A 21,280-nucleotide genomic window follows, 5' to 3' on the forward strand; every position below is an offset into this window, starting at 1 on the left:
AACAGGGGGCCACACTGCAACCTCAGTTTGCCAAAAGCCGTCCTGACCCCGCGTGCCCGGTGCAGCAGACCATGGGGGTGTGAAACGCACAGGCTGTGTTAGGAAGAGCCTGGCGAGAGTCCTGGTTTCCTTAAAACCGTAAGACTTATCCACACCTCTGTGCCCGAACGAGCTTTGCGCCTTTGGAACATTCCACTCTCGACCACAATCTCCCCGTCTAAGTTTAAATTCACAACCAATCATTTTCAAACACTACATCAAAAAGTAGCAATAAAATCCTCTTGTATATATGAATGACTAAGTGTCCTAAAAATTGATACGTGCAGTGCACTTAATATGCAATTGCTCTCTCGTCTCATTTCCAGTTTCAGTGTTTTTTTCTTAAATGGAAATCATTACCCTCACAGGTTTGTCTGGGAAGATCCTGATTAAAAATAAATAAATAAATAAAATAAAAAGAACGCCCTGTGGCCCACTCCCATGCCGGTCTCTATCCTACTGTCTTAAGCTATTATCTCTGATCCTGCCATCACCATCTTTGGGGAAACATCGTTCCAGCACAGCAGCTGGGGAAACCAGAGACACTTACTGCTCCCCGGACAGAAGACGAGCCGGGTCCTTCGTCTTCTTCCCCGTTTGGCTCCTGGTCTTCGTTGTCGGTCCAAGAGGACACGTCCTCTACTGAGCTGGTCAGATCAGGCAAACTCTTAGACGTTAACCTCAGGAGGTCCTCAGCAGAGTTCTCCTATGGGGACACAATTAAAGAGTCGTGAATTACCCTGTGGCACCAAGTAGCTCTGGGTCAAAGAAAACCCAGCAGAGCCTGCTGGGAGTGCTCATGTGCTCCGAACCTACAGGCCATAGGGGAAAGTAGGTTCCACGTTTCTAGGTTGGTAAGGTTACTTCATATGTCAGGGCTGGAGACCCAATTTAAACCCTAACCAATTTTTTTTTCCCTGAAAAATCTGTGTTTCTTAGCTATTTCTACAGGCAGTCCAAATTCCCTGAAATTTAGGTCCTTTGAAATCCTCTCCTGCCATGTGTTCAGGGTAGTTTAAGCACCCTCATGGACAGGCCACCATCTCAGAGCTGCGGCCTCTGCCCAGTGCTCCAAACACACCTCCCTCCAGTCTCCCCTCCAACCCACACCTTCCAGTCCAGCCATACTGACCTTCCAACACACCAGGCTCTCCCCTGCCCGGATTCCTTTTCTACCAGCAGCTCCCTCTGCCCAGCGAGCTCAGCTTCCTGGCTCAGCACCCTCCCCTGTAAGCCCTCCTGGACCATCTCAGGAGGCATCCGGTTCGCCTCTCCCTTCTTCTTGAATGTCCTTTACTGCTTCTTTCGTCACCTGGCACGTACGTCTGAATATACCTCTCTCTCCTGGTTATCTGAGCGTTCCTCAAACTAAATGTCATTTCTACTCTTCGTTGTGTCCCCAGGCCCAGCCCAGAGCCCTGATATCCACGTGCTCCCCCCCTCACGGCTCATCTCACTAGCATACGCTCACTAGAAAGAAATTAGACTGTTGATTGAATCACGCCAGTGGAGACTGATAACGAATGTCTCTTCAAAGAAAGCAGCCCTTGAACAATTTTTAAAGGTCAACAAAATACATGGAATCAGACTTCATTAAGATTAGACTATAAAGAGGCCTCCACCACAGCCCTTCTTCCTTCCTGCATACAGACAGGGTCACAGGGGTTGGTGGGAGGCAGGCGAGGTCGCTGGGGCCACGTGACAATCCTCACACGCAGAGGTGGCACACTCAGCCACCAGGAACTCTCGGGGAAATAGCACAGCCCAGGAGGCCAGGGACCAGGGCTGTGGCTGACCTGAGGCCAGAAAAGAGAGAAATGTGTCCTCCCTTCTCTCACACCAGTCATTTTTACAAGGAAGGAAGCCTGTGGAAAGCTTTGGTCGCCATATTCCCCGGGGCTTGACAGAAAGGAGTATAACAGAAGACACCCATCTTCAACAACGGGTGTTATTAAAGACCATTTGTGAGTGGGCGCCTGGTGACAGTGACGTTTGTTACTAGTTTGACACGAGTCCCACCTTGTAGGCACCCAAAGCTCCTTCATGTCAGGTCAGTAAGTGTGAATACTATAGTTAGATTCTACCTCAGGGAAGGTAAAAGCTATGAAGCAAAAAGTGAGTTCAGCCCTCTTCTGTGAGGTCAGCTCTACTAGACCATTAATGGAAACGAGTTTTTAAAAGAGATGAAGGTCCCAGCTCGTGAGTAAATGGCACAACAGCCACAGGATAGAAGACTCCACGGTCATTAGAACTGGTGCCACAGAAATGCACTTTCCGATGCGGAAAGATTCTTATGGCATGCTACTTAGTGAAAAAGCAGGTGAAAAACAGTATTATCATTTTATTAATGGACATTAACAATTAGCTGGGTGTCGTAATATGTGATAAACATTTCTCTAAGTGCTTCTTGCAACCAGCTGCATTGCTCGGGCTTTTACATTTCACTTAATCTCCCTGACATTCCATGAAGTAGTTACTGATTCTCACCGTCCGGGTGAGAAAACCAAGGTTTAAAAAAAAATGCAACAACTTGTTCAAGACACACAGCTTTTAAAGGGCTGTGCTGGCTCTGATGCCCAGGGGCATTCTGTCTCGTTGTGCTTGAGTCTGTTAAAAATAGAAAACACGCCTGGACAGACAGATCAGGTAATGGGTAGAAGTACTGGTGGTGTTATGAAAACGTTATCTTCCTTTTCCTCTAGGTTTTCTACATAGACATAATAAATGCATATTACTTGCTAATAAAATCTGAGAGTGCTAAAGAGAGAGAGAAATCTGTGTGGATAGCACGTGCTTCCTGGGATAGCAAAGCACACTGGGAAATTCTGATTTCATTCATTTGACAAACCTTTCTAAGTTCTTATGCACAAGCAAACAACCTATTTGTATGGAGACATGAGACAGCCTGTCCCGAAGACAGTCATGGTTATATTTTCAAAACAATGTCCTAAAGTTTGGTGACAAAGTGACTACTTCCTACAATAATAATTTACATTTTTTATTATTCTTTGTACTCAGCAAATCAAATGCTCCCCCCCCCCCCTTCAAATGTGAAGACAAAACAAAGACTCTGGATTGCGTGCTCTTGTTGGGTAACAAAGAGGCACGGATGCCAAGAGGTGTGGAAAGACTTTTCTCTCCAAGGTGGTTGAGCATCTTAAGAGGGTGGGGATTCAGTTTAGGAACAAACAGTGGGCAGCTGCTATAGCAACGTATTGCCGTGAGCGGAGCCTATGGGAAGAAATGAAGGGTATTACCTCTCTGCGGTCTGGTCATCTTTAGGCCTATTGCTCAGTGCAGTTGGTCAAGGACAGTAGGTCGAGTGCATGTCCCTAAAGTCAAAGCCTCCGGCAGGAACACATGACCCTTCTCTAATGCCATTGGCTCCGTGTCCTTCATATCTTATTTGATAAGAGGCAGCTTTCCGTACAGGAAGAAGCATGAAACTTATGGGTCCACGATGAAACCTGTTTCTGCCCCCCACTGCTTGTGTGATCTCCAGGGAAATGAATTAACCACTTAGATGTTAATGTTATCTTTTGAATAAAAAGAACTAATACCTCTCTCATGGGGTTTCAAGAATTAAATGAGATCAGAGGGAGAAAGCCCCTGTACCCTGTGGATACCTGATACATGTTAATGTCCATTCTTTGAGCCAGTGAGTGAGATCACAGATCAGGCATCATCCAGGAAACCAGCTTTCAAAACCCCCTTATATGCTCCTTAATTATGCTTACCCATGAGTTGACTTTTTATTATTTAAATTTTAGGTAGCGCAATACTGGTTTCTGGAGTGGAACGCAGTGATTCATCACTTACACACAACACCCAGGCCTCATCTTCACAAGTGTCCTCCTTAATGCCCATCACCCCTCTAGCCCATCCCCCACCCATCTCCCTCAGTCAACCCTCAGTTTGTTCTCTACTGTTGAGTATTTTATGGCTTGTTTCCTCTCTCCTTTTTTCCTTTTCCTCCTTCCCATATGTTTATCTATTTTCTTTCTTAAGTTCCCCATATGAATGAGATCATATGGTATTTGTCTCTCTTTAACGGACTTATTTCACTTAGCGTAATACATTCTAGCTCTATTTCTGTCATTGCAAATGTCAAGATTTCATTCTTTTTGATAGCTGAGTAATACTGCATTGTACACACACACACACACACACACACACACACACAAACACACACACGAGCCCACATTTTCTTTATCCATTCATCAGTTGATGAACATCTGGGCTCTGTCCATAGTTTGGCTATTGTTGATAACGCTGCTATAAACACTGGGGTGCATGTACCCCGTCAAATCTGTATTTTTGGATCCTTTGGATAAATGCCTAGTACTGCAATTGCTGGACTGTAGGTTAATTCTGTTTTTAACATTTTGAGGAACCTCCATGTTGTTCTCCAGGGTGGCTACACCAGTTTGCATTCCCACCAACAGTATAAGAAAAGTTTCCCTTTCTCCACATCCTCGTCGACATCTGTTGTTTCCTGTGTTGTTAATTTTAGCCATCCTGACAGGTGCGAGGTAATATCTCATCATGGTTTTGACTTGTATTTCCTTGATGATGAGTGATATTGAGCATCTTTTCATGTGTCTGTTAGCTATCTGGATGTTTTCTTTGGAAAAGTGTCTATTCATGTCTTCTGCCCATTTCTTAACTGAGTTGTTTGTTTTTATGGGTATTGAGTTTGAGAAGTTCTTTGTAGATTTTGGATACTAACCTTTTATGAGATATGTCATTTGCAAATTTCTTCTCCCATTCTGTAGCCCACCTTTTAATTGTTGATTGTTTCCTTTGCTGTGCAGAAGATTTTTATCTCGATGAAGTCCCAATAGCTCATTTTGCTTTTGTTTTCCTCGCCTGTGGTGGCGTGTCTAGTAAGAAATTGCTACCGCCGAAGCCAAAGAAGTTGCCGCCTGTGCTCTCCTCTGGGATTTTGATGGTTTCCTGTCTTACATTAAGGTCTTTCATCCATTTTTAAATTTATTTTTATGTATGGTATAAGCAAGTGATAAGTGGACCTTTTTTGTTTTTATTTTATGATTTGTGTTCATGTGTTTGTGGGGAACAGCTTGACCTAGAAAAGGTTTTCTCTTCCCCATTTTCTGAACTAGCAGGAGAAAGAAGTCAGTATAGAAATAAAGGTTTGGTGGCCATGGTATGCTTGTGCAGGAAACCCCGCCACCCACACCCCCCATTCTTGAGCCACAGACTGTGGGGAGGTGGGCTGTGCAAACACAGGCCTCAGTCTGTGTGAGTGTTTAAGACCCGATGGTGCTTTTCAAACCCCATCACCTCTGGCTGAAAGGGAACTTGCTTGTCCTTCCCTTCCAGCATTTCCCTCTTATGGAATTCAACAGACTGAGAGGGAACATCCCTGTTCTGCTCTCCTTCCTGTCCCTAGTGAGGAGACATCAGGGCGCCCCATGGTATCTCTGGGAGGGGAGGAGGGGGCCTGTGAGTGGAGATGGTCTCAGCCCCTGTCTCCAGGGCCTCAATGCCAACCCTTCTTCCCAAGTCTGTGCCAAGGCTCTGTGTTGCTGTTGGAAGCCCGAGAGTCCAGGTTAACAGACTGGTGACAGGTGTAAAAGGAGGAAAACAGATTTTTCAGATAGTTCAAAATATTCTAATTATTAAATACTCCAAAAATAGGCAACATACCTTGTAATCTAAGAGAGAAAATATAGAAAAAACCTGTGGATGTTAGGTTCAAAAAAATACTAGGAATAATGAGGAAAGAATGAGTCCTACTGGCAGGAGTGTGTTGCTGTGAAGGGTTAGGACTGGGATGGCTTCCCATCAGTGCTTCCATGCATGAGAACGAAGCCTAGTTGCTCCCTCGCACTAACTCCTGAGGCCTGTGGGCGCCTTCCTGTCTTATCAACAGCAGAGGGGACCGTGGAGCAGAAGCAAGTGGGCTCAGGTCCTCCTCTTTCTGGTCACACTACTGAAGAAGCCTGCAGCCTTTATCCAGGGCACTGAGGCTGGTGACACCAGGGGACAAAGTGGATGCTGGGGGCCCAGGACATTGGCACCCTTTCCTCCTCCAGGACCTGGGAGAGGTGCAGCTCCACACCTTTCCTGCACCCCTGCCGCCCAGTGGACATCCATGTCTCCTCTTTGGCTTCTCCCTGGAAGAGGTGCTACTCTCTCTACCTTGTCCTTCTGTCCTCCCTACCACCCCCCCGCCCCATTTCCTTAGTCCTATTACTGCTCTTCCTTCTACTAAATATTTCAGCTCAAGGCTGCTCACATGGGCTTGTCCTGGAGAATCACGGCCGTTTAAATGGCACCGGTAAACTTGCAAGTAGGTGTGGAGTGAGTGTGTGTGGCACAAAGTGTGTGTGAGTGTGTGGGGGGAGGGCTCAAATCCAAATTCACCACCGATTTTAATATTAAAAATATTAAAAACTAAAACCAAAAACAAACTACCTACCTTGCTGGCTACCACCAGCTGAACCATTCCAGTGGCGGAGCGGAGAATGGCCACCGCTTCCTCATGGGAGAGCCCCACCAGTAAGTGACCATTGATTACCAGCAGCTCATCTCCTAAGGACAGTCTGCCGTCCCTGAGGAAATGGAGACGGGGGGGAAAAAAATCCCTTGTCAAGATATTCTGGACTTGAGAAGGGACATTCTCCTGGAGCTGGGGAGGGTCGTGAGAGGGCACAGTTAAAATCAGGCTAAGGAAAAAGCAGAGATGGCCAGCAACAGTTTGGGCTGGGACGTTTCCTTTGGTCTGGCTGGGTCCCGATGCCCACCTAGGGAAGCTCCATGATTTCACACGATCACCTGGCAGCGAGCAAGCTCTTAAGTCACTACCATTCCCTGCATCAACCTTAATGAAATGCCTCCCGTCCAGGGGGACACAATGACAGAGGAATTGAGACCCCCAAGGTTTTTGGATAGTCTAGTCATTCCATCCATTCTCAATCCTAACGCCATCCTGTCCTCGCAACTGAGTTGGCAGCTTAGTCACTGAGCTAAGCGCCCAGACAAAGGTATCTTAGACTCAACAGAAAGCCTTCTCTAACCTGCTGTCCTCTCTCTTTCCAGGTGACATGGCCCTGGCCAGATTTCCTCTGTGGCACCTGGTGCGCTGCAGATGTGCATGTGCTTGTGGTCCCCCCGCTCCCAACACACACACAGAGTTATAGGACCTTGAGGATAGAGCCTCTCACCGCCATTTCCATCCTACAGCCTGGCTTCCTCAGGAGGATGAATACAAAATTGAACAGACTGACCAATTGACTGCTATTGCAGGTATCAGACCTGGTCTACAAATGTGTTCCTTTATTCCTCCAAAGTAAATTATAACTAACTTAAAGCTTCCTTCCCACTGGGCTGGGGCTGCCTGCACTAGGCGGGGTCAAGGTCCTGGGGTGGCACACTTGCCAGGGCATCGTGCAGGTGTCCTCAATCATGATGGATCAACAGTCCAGTGGGTTCCCGTTGAACCTCCAATGGTCTAGTTCTCCATGATCCCAAAGGGGCCAAAGGTTTTTCATCTCCATTGTTAAATATGGTACAGGAAATCTGAGGGGGGTGATCCCTAAGCCTAGGGTTCCACCATCCCCCCTGAAGGCTTTCCATCAACACCCAAGGTGCTGCTTGGGGACCTTTGCCTGTCTGCAATATTCCTAGATTCACGCAGCTTTCTCTCCAATCTGTCGACTCTTTCCACCTTGGTTTCTTTCAGCAAATCAACCAGCTTCTCTCCATCCTTTCCTCCCTCATTAGTTTTCCTCTCAGTTCTCTAGGGCATGCATTATAATCTTTTCCATGAATTTAGGCTTTCACGAAGATATGAGGCATCGGAGACTTCTGATAGCCTCTGATTTCTGTCCTTCAACAATCCTTAAAGCAGAAAAATACTAAGAACCCTTTTAGTTGCTTAGACTGAAAAGAGAAGGGGAATAGGAAGCCAACAGAGAACCTCAAGGAGGCATGTGGGTGGCCACCAAGAAAGAGAGGGATTCAGGACTAAAACAGAATACAAAGTTCTGACCAGTGTTCTTGAACTTACTCAAGACCATCCCTACCCCCTTCCTTTTTCTTATTTCCCTTTTCAATTCCATTCGTCTCATCTCCTTTTATTAGCTAGAATGCCCCACATTTGAATTATATACTCCAGAAGCAGAGAGATACATGCACACAACTCCAGGCTAAGGGTGAAGAGAAAATGGTGAAACCCACTAGAAACAGCCCAAATAGAAAACAGACAAGAACAGTTCTATATAAGTTTATCTCTGGGAACAGGAATTTCCCAATTGTCAACTTTCCAAAGACATGCTAGAACCTAAGACCTAGGATTAATGGGAAAATGGTTATCTGATGGGAGTTCCTCAAAGCATATCTCATGTGGGAAATTTAGTGATGCTTTTCTGGATAAAAACTAAGGTCTTAATCCTTCCATAATGACTGCTGCCCAGGTAACTGACAAGTGCAGTCATTCTTATCTCTAGTTGTTAGCATCTTACTCTGAGACTAAAATTGGGACATGACACACATTGATAGTTTGTACCCTTGACCTCTCCTTTGTCTTCCAATCTTTGCCTCTGGTTCCTTCAGGTCCACTTCATGAGATATATTTTTCAAAGCCGTCTCGGTCTAAGGCAGGCCAACGCCACTCTGGTTTGCCCTATCCCCCTTATAGCGATGATACCTGGACTGAACCCCAAATTCCCAACTAGGTTTACCTCCCTCATCTGGGAAACTCTACCTTTATACACTCACTGCATATGTGAGGGCACACACATGTGCATCCACCCCAGCGTGCCTTGCCAACAGTAGACACCCCATATACACAGAAGCAATCAGCTAGCAAGGCAAAAGCACGCGTACAGTTTGGGACAGTTACATCCTTATAACTCCAAATGGACTTCTTTGTACATGCTCTGCCTAAGCACTGTCATTCTTCCTACTGAAGACGATAGCTAAGATTAAAAAAACATGTTTTGAAGTATGAATTGTTCAGGTCACAAGGAGAAAAATTCACATTTACTTTTTTCCCCTTGGCATCTCCATGACACACGTATATAACTGCGTGTTGAATCCTGGTGGACCTGACACAGCACATGAACTGTGGTCACATTTAAAAGCAATTACTTTCTCAAGTCATTAGCCATGATCTTATGGGGGTTAAGATGTCAGGAATGTGGTGTTCTGTTGCGTAGCATGATTTTAATAGGGAACCACATATTACCAGTATCTCAAAAGTCAGGATAAGTAGCCATCACTTGAAACTCAAAACAGATTAGAAAGAAATCTGATCTCTTCTTCTGATTCAGAGGAGCCTGCACCAACTCCAGCAAATTACCCACTTCCTGTGCCCAGAGGTGTGTTTAATTGGAACTGCTCATGCCTGATTTTCTTCCATGCTCCAGCATATTTTATATGAACTGTAATTACCAGGGCTTTGACCAAGTGGAAGAGTCCTATGCCCAGAGGAAGGGAAGGGAGAGGATAAGGAGGCAGAGAAAAAGGGAGAGTTATCTAGTCACCTGTGAGCGGCACCTCCTTCCTTCACTTGAGTGACAACGATAGCGTGAGGTGAGCGCTTTGATCCTCGGCCTCCACTAACCTGAATTCCCAGCCCATCCGATTCTTTAAGCAGCTCCATCTTCCATATCCGGCCAACTTCCTCCTTCGAAGAAAGAGTGAGCACACTATGAAGTATATGGACAGACACATGGCGTTGACCCAGGAGAGTGGAACTGTTAGGTCAAGCCAAATACCCATCAATTGTCAACAGGTGTTGCAGATGACCGCAGAAGAAAAAGCTCCGTGTGCTGGATCGGAGTCTCTAGCTGCCAGTCCTGTCTAACAGAATGTTCTATGATGACGGAAATGTTCTATATTTGCATAATCCAACAGGGAGTCACTAGCCACATATGGCTATAGAGTGCTTGAAATGTGGGTAGTAGCAACTGAGATGCTAAATGTTTTACTTCATTTGGTTTTAATTAAATTAAATAGCTACCTGTGGCAAGTGGCTAAATATTGGATGGCAAAAGTGATTATCCAATTTCCTGACCGGGATGCTGTTAAATAAATCTTCTTCTGCCTGAAACCTGGACACCACTGTGTGTGTAAACGCTGGCTGTGTCTGGGTTCCATTTATTTACACACAGCTACTAATTAATAAAGGAAGATGAAAGAAGATGAAAGGAGGGCAAAGATAGGCCTTGGTGCTGGGAGACGTCAACTAATTTGAGCCCAGCTCTGCCACTTAGTACTGATGAAAGTCTTTATGCCTAAAACCCTTTCCTTGCCTCTAAAGTGGGGATAATTATGAATACTTTCAGGTTTGTCATTAGGAGTAAATGAGATGTTTATGGAAGCAGCAATGCTTCTGGCACCTAGTAGAGACATAATAAATGTTGACTGGTAACGTTATATTATCTGTATATGCACATACATATGGTAGAACCATCATACTGTAATATATCCAATGGTACTGTAATAGTGCTGCATTGTAACAAATAGTAGCTACAGTTGCGGTGAGTGTAGCATAATGTGGAGTTGCCCAATCACTACGTTGTACACCTGAAACTGATGTAACATTGTGTGTCTACTATACATCATTAAAAAAAAAACAAAAACCCATCATGTTGAATTGAATCTCAAACCTCCGTAGAACATAAAAATGAGATCTTTGGTGGGAGAAACCAAAACAGGAAATTAATTGATGAGCTTGTTATTGGCTTCTGTAGACATTGGTCTATACACTCTTTAAATACATTAAAACATGCTTCAACCCTTATAAAAATCTATTCTTTAAAAAAACTCATCGTGTCTCTAAGTCCTCTGGACTGCTGGTAGTTTTTCTGCTTTGGTTAATTCTTCACTTGACTCCCTATTTTACCCTGAGGATGCAGACATGAGCCGATGTAAAATGTTTGAGTTCCTTCAGATACTTGCTTTTTCAGAGAAATGAAAGCAAAACCTCCCAAGGTGATTTACTTTGGGGGGGGGTCTTATGTTAGGCTAACTCCTGTAAGTTCTTTTTCTCTCTAGATCTATGGGTATTGGTCACAATGCATTCCTCAACATATAAAACAAAAACCATGTCCTTTCCTCATCCATCACGAAGGTCTGATGGAACCATTAAGGTCCAATATGGACAAAGCCATCCTCCTCCTAGAAAGAGGCAACCTTCCCATTTAAGCTGCATACAAAACAGGAAGAATGTGAGGTATTCAGAAAATCTGAAATACACACCGTCAGAGACTAAAATGAAACTTTATGCAATAGTAAAAAAACCAGATGTTAAACAGTCATGGATGTGCAGCAATAGGAATGTCTGGGGAAATTATTAACAGACAGCGACTTGCTGGATCCTCTGCTTTCTCCAGCACAGCCGTGCTCCGTGGGGGTCCACGGCTCCGGGAACGTGCAGTGGTGCCAACGGTCTCCCTCATCTGCTGACCACAGACAAACGATGCCTGTCTGGCCAAATTTAACTTCAGAAGTCACTGGCTTACCACACTCGTTCATGAACTTGTCAACAATCCCTATATCATCCAGTCACTTCACTTTGGACTCCATGGTTTTTGGTTTGTTGCCTCTGACCTCTGGAACACCTTTTTCTCTTCTCCATTCAGAAATAACGTCCCTGGCCTTCAAAGCCTCTCACAGCTCCACTATTTCCAAAAAGCCATCCTTGAGAGTCAGTGCTACTGATGAGATGGCAAATTTCAACACTTCTAGTATATGAGGTGCTGTGGCCGAGTAGATAGCCCAAAGGGAACAAATTCAGGGATGTGCTGACTAGCTGTTGTCCTGGCTTACTGGGGTCCCACTTTAGCACGAGGGTAGACCTATGGCTGCCTCCCTGGGCCTAACAAAGTAGCTGAGAAACTACGGCATAAAGGTGGCTTGAGATGTCCTTTCCATGGAAGATATGCCATGGCTACTAGGGTCTTAAAGATATGGGACAGTGTTCCTTCTTTGCCCAGTACAGAAAAGCTGTGAAATCCTTTCCCCAAAGCAACAGGCAACATTATTGGAGTCCAGAAATGAGCAAATCCATTGGGTTTTTGCCCAAATTAGTAAAAACCTATCCATCCCATTACAAGCTGCACCATCATCTCCCCCATCTTACTGTCTTTTTGTTAAACAGAACATGTTACGTATGGTTTACAGAGTATGACAATACTTGATACACAATCCTTTCTCATTTTTAAATGCTTTTAGAAATAGAACTTGTGGTAAGAGACATGCAAAACTATGATCATGGAGGAAGAGTAATGACTTAATGTATCCTCGTTATGAAAGAACTAAAGACAGTTTTCATTAGGAGCACTCACGTGTCCTCTTCATACCCATATACACATAAATGGCTGAATGTAAAATAAAACACATATCTAAAAAAAAAAATGGCTTCAGAGGGCAGGGATGACCAATCTGTAATACAGCCCCCAAGTACGCTAATCAAGAAGCAGATCTTCGTTTTCACTTTTATCCAGTAGCATGAGTTTTTCCCTCCATAACTGAAAGTAGTAACTCAAGCGGGGAGTTCAAAGAAGTCCATGCAAGTTTCCCTGCTCTGGAATTTCTTGATCATCTAATGAGGAGTTCAGAGGTACACAAAGGAAGGCACAAACAGGAAGAAAGAGGCAGATGTTATCAGTCTCAATTGTCCAACTGTCGGCATTAAATCTAGCTGCCCCCGGCTAAAAGCAGTGTTCAGTTACAAATAATATCGGCGTCTGAAGTTTATGAGGCTAAACCTGGCACTGGCAAAAAATCAACAGGCCAACTTAAATATGATAATATGAAGTATATTTCCAACTGCCCCCTTACAATTCCACTTGGGTATCTAATAACACACTTCAGAATGGTCAAAACAGGACTGCCCCCCTCTCACTCCTGGCTTTCCCACCTCCAAGGGAAAGGCACCATCATCTGCTTAAGCTAAAGAGGATATGCAAACTAAAAGCCCACAAGCTATCCTTGATTCCTCCTTTGATTTCCTATATGCAAATCATAAGCAAGATCTGTGGGTTCTACTTGCGAAACACACCCACATCCATCTACTTCTGCTCTCTGGCCACCACCGCTGCCAAGATCATCAATATCTCTAGCTTGGGTTAGTACAGTAGCCTCCAATCTGATCTCCCTTTTTATTTTTTGTTCGCCTACAATCTCCTATTCTCCATTATACATCTAGGGTGAATTTTTTTTTTTTTTAAAGATTTATTTATTTTAGAGGGAGAGAGAAAACATAAGCGGGGACAGAGGAAGAGAGAGAGAATCTCAAGCAGTCTCCCCATTGAGCATGGAGCCTGATGTGGGGCTCGATCCCAGGACCCAGATATCATGACCTGAGGTGAAATCAAGAGTTTGCGGCTTAACTGATTAAGCCACTCAGGCACCCCTCTAGGGTGAACTTTTAAAATACATACATCATGATGCACTCAGCTTAAACCTTCCAACAGCTCCTACTAGACTCAGACTGGGGTCTGAATCTTTGAGATGGCGCACCCAAACCTCTCCATCCAGTCCCGCCCATGCTCCCAAACCACCTCCTCGTGCTCTCTCCACACACACTGTGCTTCGGTCTCTCTGCCCCCGGGGACACTCCATCACTCCTGCCTAGGACAGCTGCAAGGGCTGGCTCCTCCCTGGAAATATTCCGCCCCCAGATTTTGCAAGGCTTCCCTTTCCTGACACTCAGGCTTCAGCTCAAACATTGCCTCTTTAAGGAGGTCTTCACTGGTACCTATTTCTGCTAACTCCCCACCAGGATGCAGCCCAGGCACCTTTCACTTTACTGCTTGTTTCATTTATAGTACCTGTTTCACCACATAATGTTTAGGTTCAGCTATTTGCTTGTTAATTGCTTGTGGCCCCTTCTCTGTGATAAATGCACCGGGATAGAACCTTGTCTCTCATTTATCAACGGGTTCTCCAGCAACTAGAACAGTGCCTAGCATATAACAATATTGCATAAATTCCACGGAATTAACAAATACAGGATGTTTATATACTAATCTTATGGTTTTTCAGAAGTTATTGAGAGTGACATTAAGAGGCTTGCCCAGATGGGAAACCTGCATGTTTGCCAATGTTTAGTGTGTGAACACCCAATCCAGTTGTAGAGACGACTGAGTTCTGAAACAGATCCTGTCTAGACAGATGGCTCAAGCCTTTGCTTCCTTTTACACTGGCTTAAAGGGCAATGAGACTCTGTCAGCCTGTTGAGAATAAGCCAAACCACGCAAAACTGGTTGCCATGGACTTTTGTATTAATGCTGTCAAAGTGCTACCCTTTCCTATAAAACGGCAATTACTGTGTGATGCTCACACAGGCATCTCTTCAGAGAGGCAAAAAAAGAGAAGGGATTTATTTACAAAACAGAGGTGGTACATTAAAGGGAGCTGTCTCAGCAGCATTTAAATGACCTCATCTTCTGCTGGAACCAAAAATAATATTTCACAATCACATCTTTTCTCCAAATGTGAGAAGAAACATCATCCAACTAGAATTTTACTGCAGCATATCGTCTGGCGCTAGTTGCAGACTTAGATTCTGAGGCTGTTTGTCTGTCCCTTCTTATTTACAACTATCAGTCAGAAATGAAAAGATATGTGACCCATGTCAGAGCTGTGGTTCTGGAGTCATCAGACCAAAATGTTCAGTTTATGGGTGAGGAGATGGAAGCTCAGAGGAAGAACGGGCAGCCTGATGGCCACAGAGTGGGGGAGGAAGAACTAGGGGTAGAACCTGGTGTCCCGTCTCTCAAGCCCGGAGCTTCCAGATGCCTTCATTAATAAACATCTGCAGAGCACCTACAGGTGCAAGGCAATGAGCCAGGACACAAAGACAAAAAGGTCCTTGCCCTTCCAAGTCTACTGGCGACACGACAAGCCACATGGTAATTAGAGTATGTGGGATTCATGCATTGAAGAAGACCGAGAAGGGGCACCGTAGGAGCCCAAAGAGGAGATATCTAGAGATGGGACAGATGGCAGAAGGGTCACGGAAGCCTCCTAGAGGATTGTGTCATGGTGTTTTGTCCCCCAGAAGCGGAAGAAGCTAAGCTGCACGGGGGAGGGGAGGAGAAACCGGATAGCAAGAGCAGCAAAGGTTCAGAGGAGACAGTGAGCACAGTCTTTTGGAAAAAATTGTGGCTAATTCAGCCCAAACAGGGCAGGAACAAAGCAGTGAGAGACTAAGGCAAAAGGTTAGGTAGGGATCAGACAGTGAAAGACCTCCTGAGCCTCACCGAGCTACAGAGTTCAGGTATTACTCTGAAGGTAAAGTGGACCCACCCAGAGGGCTTACGCTGTGGAGTGTGTGAGCGCGCACGCGTGCGCCTGATGCGCTCTTTAGAAAGGTCTCTCTGGTTGCCGTGGGGACAGCGGATGACGGGATGACACTGGACAGTGGGATGGGCAGCAGAATACTATGACCGCCCACGTGGGAAATGAAAGCAGCTTGGCCCAGACAGAGAGCTGCGGGAGTGGGAGAGAGGAATGAGGTGTGTGGGGAGATCCCAAGGGGAGCCGGGACGGACAGGACTTGGTGATCAGCCGGACAGGGGGGAAGGAAGAGGGCAGCATTCCAGTTGACTTCAGGATACCAACTGTCCCAATTTGCTGGGATGAAGGCATTTCCTGGGATGTGGGGTGGTCTACACAAAACTAGGGAAAGTTCTAGACAAACCAGGTGAGAGACTGCTAGTTGGAATCTCAGGTTTCTGGCTTGGGCAACTTTACAGGTGGCAGGACCTGGAATACCGGTGCCGGCTTGGCGGTGCGGGAAAGTCATGCATCGAGTTTTAGGCATGATGTGAGATATGCAAGATGGAAATGTACTATAGGCTGGTGGTGGAAAGCTCGGGGTGGAGGGCACAGGAGAGAGGTAAAGGAGCAGACACGGACTGAGAAGAGACATTACCACATAGAAGGATAGAAGTTCATCCAGTGACCATGGAGGGGCTTACTAGACTAGGGCCATCCTCATACTGTTTCTGCTTGATGCAAACATCAGGGAGGACTCAGGAGATGTCCTGGGTGTGATCAGGGTGAATTACAAGTGTTAGGGGGAGACCACAAATGGACCCATAGACACACACACCAGCTATGAATAAATCTGCCTGGCTGGCAAACAGTAGGATTCTTTTTTTCACTGTGATGTGACTAAGTTGTATGTATTTTTGACCATGCTGCATTAAAAAAACACACATCTGTAGTAAACAGGCTTGCAAGAACTTTCCCCTTGGATGAGCAATGGTCTTCCCTAGACAGGGAGTAAGGAACTCTGACCTCAGTTCTAAAATTTCTTATCTATGTCCTAAGAGATTATGTTTTAGACAATGGGCCCACTTTTATAGTTTAAAAGATTAATCTGGTTGCATATGTATTATTATGTGTTAATATTTTATAGAAACATATGGCTTTTTAAAAAGAAGATATTTATTAGAGGAAACGTGTCCTATAATTCTGTTAAAGGGAAAGAGGATATGAAAACAAAGACTGAAGATTTATTTTCATGTTACAAATAACAGTCTATGAAAAAGAAGCATCTGACAAACAAAAATGGGCTGAATGATTATAAGCCTTTTCTGTAATTTATTAAGTCTTTGTAGATATATTAAATCATTAATAAAGCAGAAACAGAACAATGCTGACATGTTTAATCTCCCATTATTCAAATGGAATGGAATTTTTTACCCCAAGGGCTTAAGAGGTAAATACCTAATTTTTGTTTTCCTGGAAATTCCATTTTAGTATGACCTTGGGCTCATCCCAGAATAAAAATAAAAATCTCCTCAGCCCAAGAACCTACAGGACCTTCTGTGATGGTCTACTGGTTCCAATCTGGGTGCTACCTGGATGTGGGGGAAGCTGTGAAGACCTACTTCTTGCCAACTCAATCAATCCGGGGTACGTGCATCAAACGATGATGCTTCTGGGGTTGAAAAGGGTGCTAAAATTTATTCATGCCTGAAAGGATGTGTGGCCCATGCTGACTTTCTAAGATGGAAAGTATAACCCAGGGTCAATATTCAGCCTACAGATTACGGACAGTTATGAAGAATGCAAATTCCAGAGGGCAGGTCTCTTCTTTCTGTTGGCACGTGGTTTTAGAAAAATGTCCCCAAAGCAAAAGACCTAGTTTTTTTTTTTTTAAATCACCATTTCATTTATATCTTCTTGAACATTTGACCTTGAGTGCAAAAACCAGGCAAAGAAACTCTGATACGTGTAGCCTTCAGATAGTCTAATCCAGAAATTCAATTTTATGTTACAGCCTTTAGTTAAGATGAGCAGAGAATAGTAGCCTCTTAAACGCTTTTTTTTTTTTCCTTTTAAAGTCATTTCCAAATTATTTCCAAATGAAATCCTGTTCTTTGGACTATATATGAGATTCAATCTCTTCTGGAACTTAAACCTTCAAAATTATTAAGAGAACCAACACTCCCTAACTTACTCACTCTAGGCTTTCTGTGTATTCATAATTTAATCATTTGGAGAAAAAGTCATATCCAAGTAGAGTATTACCAATAAGAAACACATTATAATCTTATTGCCCTTAATTCTTTTTTGAGAGGGACCATAAAGTTTGTAGAGAATCATTGATAGAGACATTACTTTTTTCTTCTCCTTCATTTACACATTCCATCTACAAATCATGCCTCCTCTGGGTAAGGCTTTATGAAGATCACTGAGAACCTCCGAAGAAGGAACACGGTCCTCCGAGAGAGGGGTTATTTTAATTCCTCTCCTCTCATTAAACAGATCAGCTGTGATTACAGAGAGATGTGTGAAACAGCCTTACTAGAAATTCTATTCACTGCCAGGGCACCATTTCAGCAGTATGCAAAGCTGAACTTGATACTTCTTCTGTGCCCATTTTCTATCTTTCCAACTTCCTCTTCCATCCCAAAAGGGTGTCTCATGGAGGGACTCAGAGAGGAAACCAATCAGAAACCACGTAGCAAGTAACTGCTTCATTAGGAACCCACAAGAATATGTGCCAAGAGGAATCTTGGAAGGAACATGCTTACCCTAGAGCTATTTCACTTCAAGAGAGAATGCAGGTTATAACGAAGGAGGTGGTTTGGGGCTAGAAGTGTACCCAGCACCATTCAGAGTATACCACATCTGCTTTGCCTTTAGGGAAGACTAACCCTGACCATCACAGCTGGATATCAGAGTATCAGAGACTTCTGTGAAATTTCTAAACTTCGCTGGAATTCAGCAATTTAATAACATGAACCCATAAAAATGTCACTGGTTTTGAAGTGTTAAAAAGAAAAGCAGATGCTTCTCTGCATGGTGAACATCCTTCCTGTGTAGTGCTGAGGCTCAAATGTTCATGCTATCAGCTGCCACCACGAATCCTTGGCCTTGCCGTGGCAATTCCACTGGGGACGGTAGTGATAAATAATGATGCGGTTCAAGTACTTTATCTGGGGCTCATATGACTCAAATTATGCCACAGAAGGCTTGAATTTTCCACTTAGCATCATTCAACTAGCTCTTTATTTAAGTAGGACAAAATGATTTGAATTTTTTTTTTGTTATTGTCTGTCCTCCGACAATTTATCATAATAAATGTGTTGGCTTCTAAATACAAGGCCATCTTAGATATATTTTCTAAGCCTTAAAAGCAACTTCAACAGTATTTCTTTTAAAATTCAGGCTCTATAATCAAAGCAAAGCTTACCCGTGCCAGGCAGTCACTCGATTGGAAGTCTGTCTTCCCAGATTTTGAGAAGCGGCGTTTGTCATTGCTTGTGGGTAGAGAAGCATCTGTCTTTGGAATGCTATGCTCCGTCCCTCTGTCTGCTTCTGAACTGTCTAGATGGGATCCGGCCAGCTCCTTGAGAGGTTCTGGGCCATTTTCTAGTTCAAAAGCATGACCATTTCCAAGTTCAGGGTCTGGGCCATTGTCCGACTCAGAGATGGGGTCATTGTCCAACTCACAGCCAGGACCGCTCTTGGGTTCTTCAGTGGCCTTCTGGGGAGAAGGCCTGGAAATGACTCCAAACTTTCTTGCTCGTTTCCCCTTTTTCACAGCTTGGTCACCCAGCTCCAAGGTCGGTGTCTCTCCTGGTTCAGAGCTGTTGCTACTGCTGCCATTGTAAGGAGAGTGGACTTTGTGCTTGAACCGGCGCAGCATGATCAGGTAGATGAAGCCGCCATTCCAGCACTGTTCAGCCAGGTAACTGCAACAAACACAGACGTGCCGGTTAACACCCCCAGAACAGCGTTCTTGACTGGCGCATTGGGCTGGTGCACTCAGCAGCCCACACGGGACCCATGTGATTAACCACCTGCCCAGGTAACCGAGGTACTGAGCTTCCTACAGAGGCTCAATATGCCATTGTTTTAATCTACATAGTTGCTGATGTGAAAAAGAACCCCCAAACAAACCAAAACCCCCATGAACTAGATGTTACTAAAGAAAACACCCTACAGTAGGTAGTCAGAAATGGACTTTTCTAGTCACAGAGCCAATCTTAACACGGGATTAAAAAAAGCAGTAATTCTCCATTTCCTCAACGATGCCTTGTTATTAGAATTATGCAAGCCTCGCATTTACATAGTTTATAAAAAATTTTTTTTAAAGACTTTATTTATTTATTTGACAGACAGAGATCACAAGTAGGCAGAGAGGCAGGCAGAGAGAGAGGAGGAAGCTGACTCCCCACCGAGCAGAGAGCCCAACATGGGGCTCGATCCCAGGACCCTGAGATCATGACCTGAGCCGAAGGCAGAGAGGTTTTAACCCACTGAGCCACCCAGACACCCCTATAAAAATTTTTTTTAAGTGAACCTGCCCCATGTGAGGCTTGAACTCACAACACCGATATCAAGAGTCGCACTGAGCCAGCCAGGCACTCCTCCATTCATATGCTTTTGCCACAATTACTCTGCAAGTCCCTGGGGGGAAAGAACAGCTGAAACAGACTGAGGAGAAATGTGAGGTTCTGCTCTTAGGATCAAAGTATCAGCTGCAGAAGAAGGACCTCTGCCTCACAGCACTGAAGTGAGAAGAGAGCAGAGGGGGAGGGTGCTGGCTGGGATCAAGATGCAACCGATAAGCGGTCAACGGTCCGCTACACTGAACGCACGTCAAGTTCACTTCCTGATAATGGTTCTAGTTCGGGTGGTTCCTGGCGCACAAGGAGTGTCATTTTCAGTCGGGGTATCGCATTAAGAGGAACCCCAACATAATGAGAAACATGCAGACATGGGGTGACTGGGACCAAGAAGCCTGTTGGAAACTGTGTCAACCAGGAAAAGTGAGAGGGGAGAGGGATGCTTAGCTCAAAGCAGACAAGCCCGGCTTGGGTTGCGTTTCATGCACTTGAGGAGCAGCAAATGCTCAGAAGCAGGAAATCACATAAATGAGATGAAGCGAGTGAAGCCTGACACACAAGAACGGCTCCAAATCTCAAGGACTAACTGTAGACAGAACACCCAACGAGATAAGTAATTGGTGGTGTTCGGGACCATTAAAGCTTCAGCAGAAAAACCCACACTTGCTCCAAGTCAGGAAACCAGGCTAGGCTAGACCCTCCACTCACGCCGCCCAAGCTAAGGACATGCAAACCCCAGATGAACCCAGGGAAATGCCTTCACCATGGAACGCTGTCACATTCTACACATCACCCGGTCACAAGCAAAGAATGTCAACAATCAAACCCTTAACGAGTTGGACCTGCTTCCAGTCTTCATGTGCCCGCAAAGAGAAAGCCAATGTCCTCAATAAGTGAGAAGCGGAGAACTTTTTCAAGTATGCCAAGCTAGCTGCTCTCTCCCAGGCCTGCAGCTCAGACCTGAGAGCTGGGGCAGTCCATATGCAAGAAGGAGCCAGGTTATAAGGAGAGGTGATCAGCTGTGTTTGAAATGTACTAAATTCTGGGCCAAAGCCATGTTATCACCCACACCTAATGGTCAGGTTAATGCAATGACAGTGCCAGTCTCACTGAAGAAGAATTTTTACCACGAAGTAGAGTGAACAGAGAGAGGGGTCCTCAAACCACCTCCAGAATCAATAAAAACTTTCTTTGATCCTGGGTTATAAACCATGGTAATGAACTTATATGTGAAAGCCAGGTAGATAAAGGGTACCACACAGATCTCAGGCTGTTCTGTGTAATACAGTGAGATGAACAGGTAAAAGCAGTCCACTGAAGTCTAGTAAATGAAAATTAAACTTGGTTCTCAGCACAATTTTTCTACAGCGTTTAGATTTCATTTTGTTGAG

At 44.7% G+C, this 21,280-nt stretch overlaps 1 protein-coding gene across 1 annotated transcript in view; it reads right to left on the reverse strand.

Moving 5' to 3' along the window:
- LOC116862527 (PDZ domain-containing protein 2-like) overlaps positions 1–19,231 on the reverse strand; it is a 91,757-nt gene extending 72,526 nt beyond the window's left edge. Inside the window, exons 1-4 of the mRNA XM_032849855.1 lie at positions 18,731–19,231; positions 9,552–9,694; positions 6,485–6,617; positions 590–745 (exon numbers count right to left, since the gene is read on the reverse strand). Coding sequence (XP_032705746.1) covers positions 590–745; positions 6,485–6,617; positions 9,552–9,694; positions 18,731–19,186 — 888 coding nt within the window. The 5' untranslated portion in view covers positions 19,187–19,231. The remainder of the gene's footprint in view (positions 1–589; positions 746–6,484; positions 6,618–9,551; positions 9,695–18,730) is intronic.
- Positions 19,232–21,280: the final 2,049 nt, after the last annotated feature.

Source organism: Lontra canadensis, unplaced genomic scaffold (genome assembly GCF_010015895.1).
Source record: "Lontra canadensis isolate GAN:19392208 unplaced genomic scaffold, GSC_riverotter_1.0 scaffold253, whole genome shotgun sequence".
NCBI lineage: Eukaryota > Metazoa > Chordata > Mammalia > Carnivora > Mustelidae > Lontra > Lontra canadensis.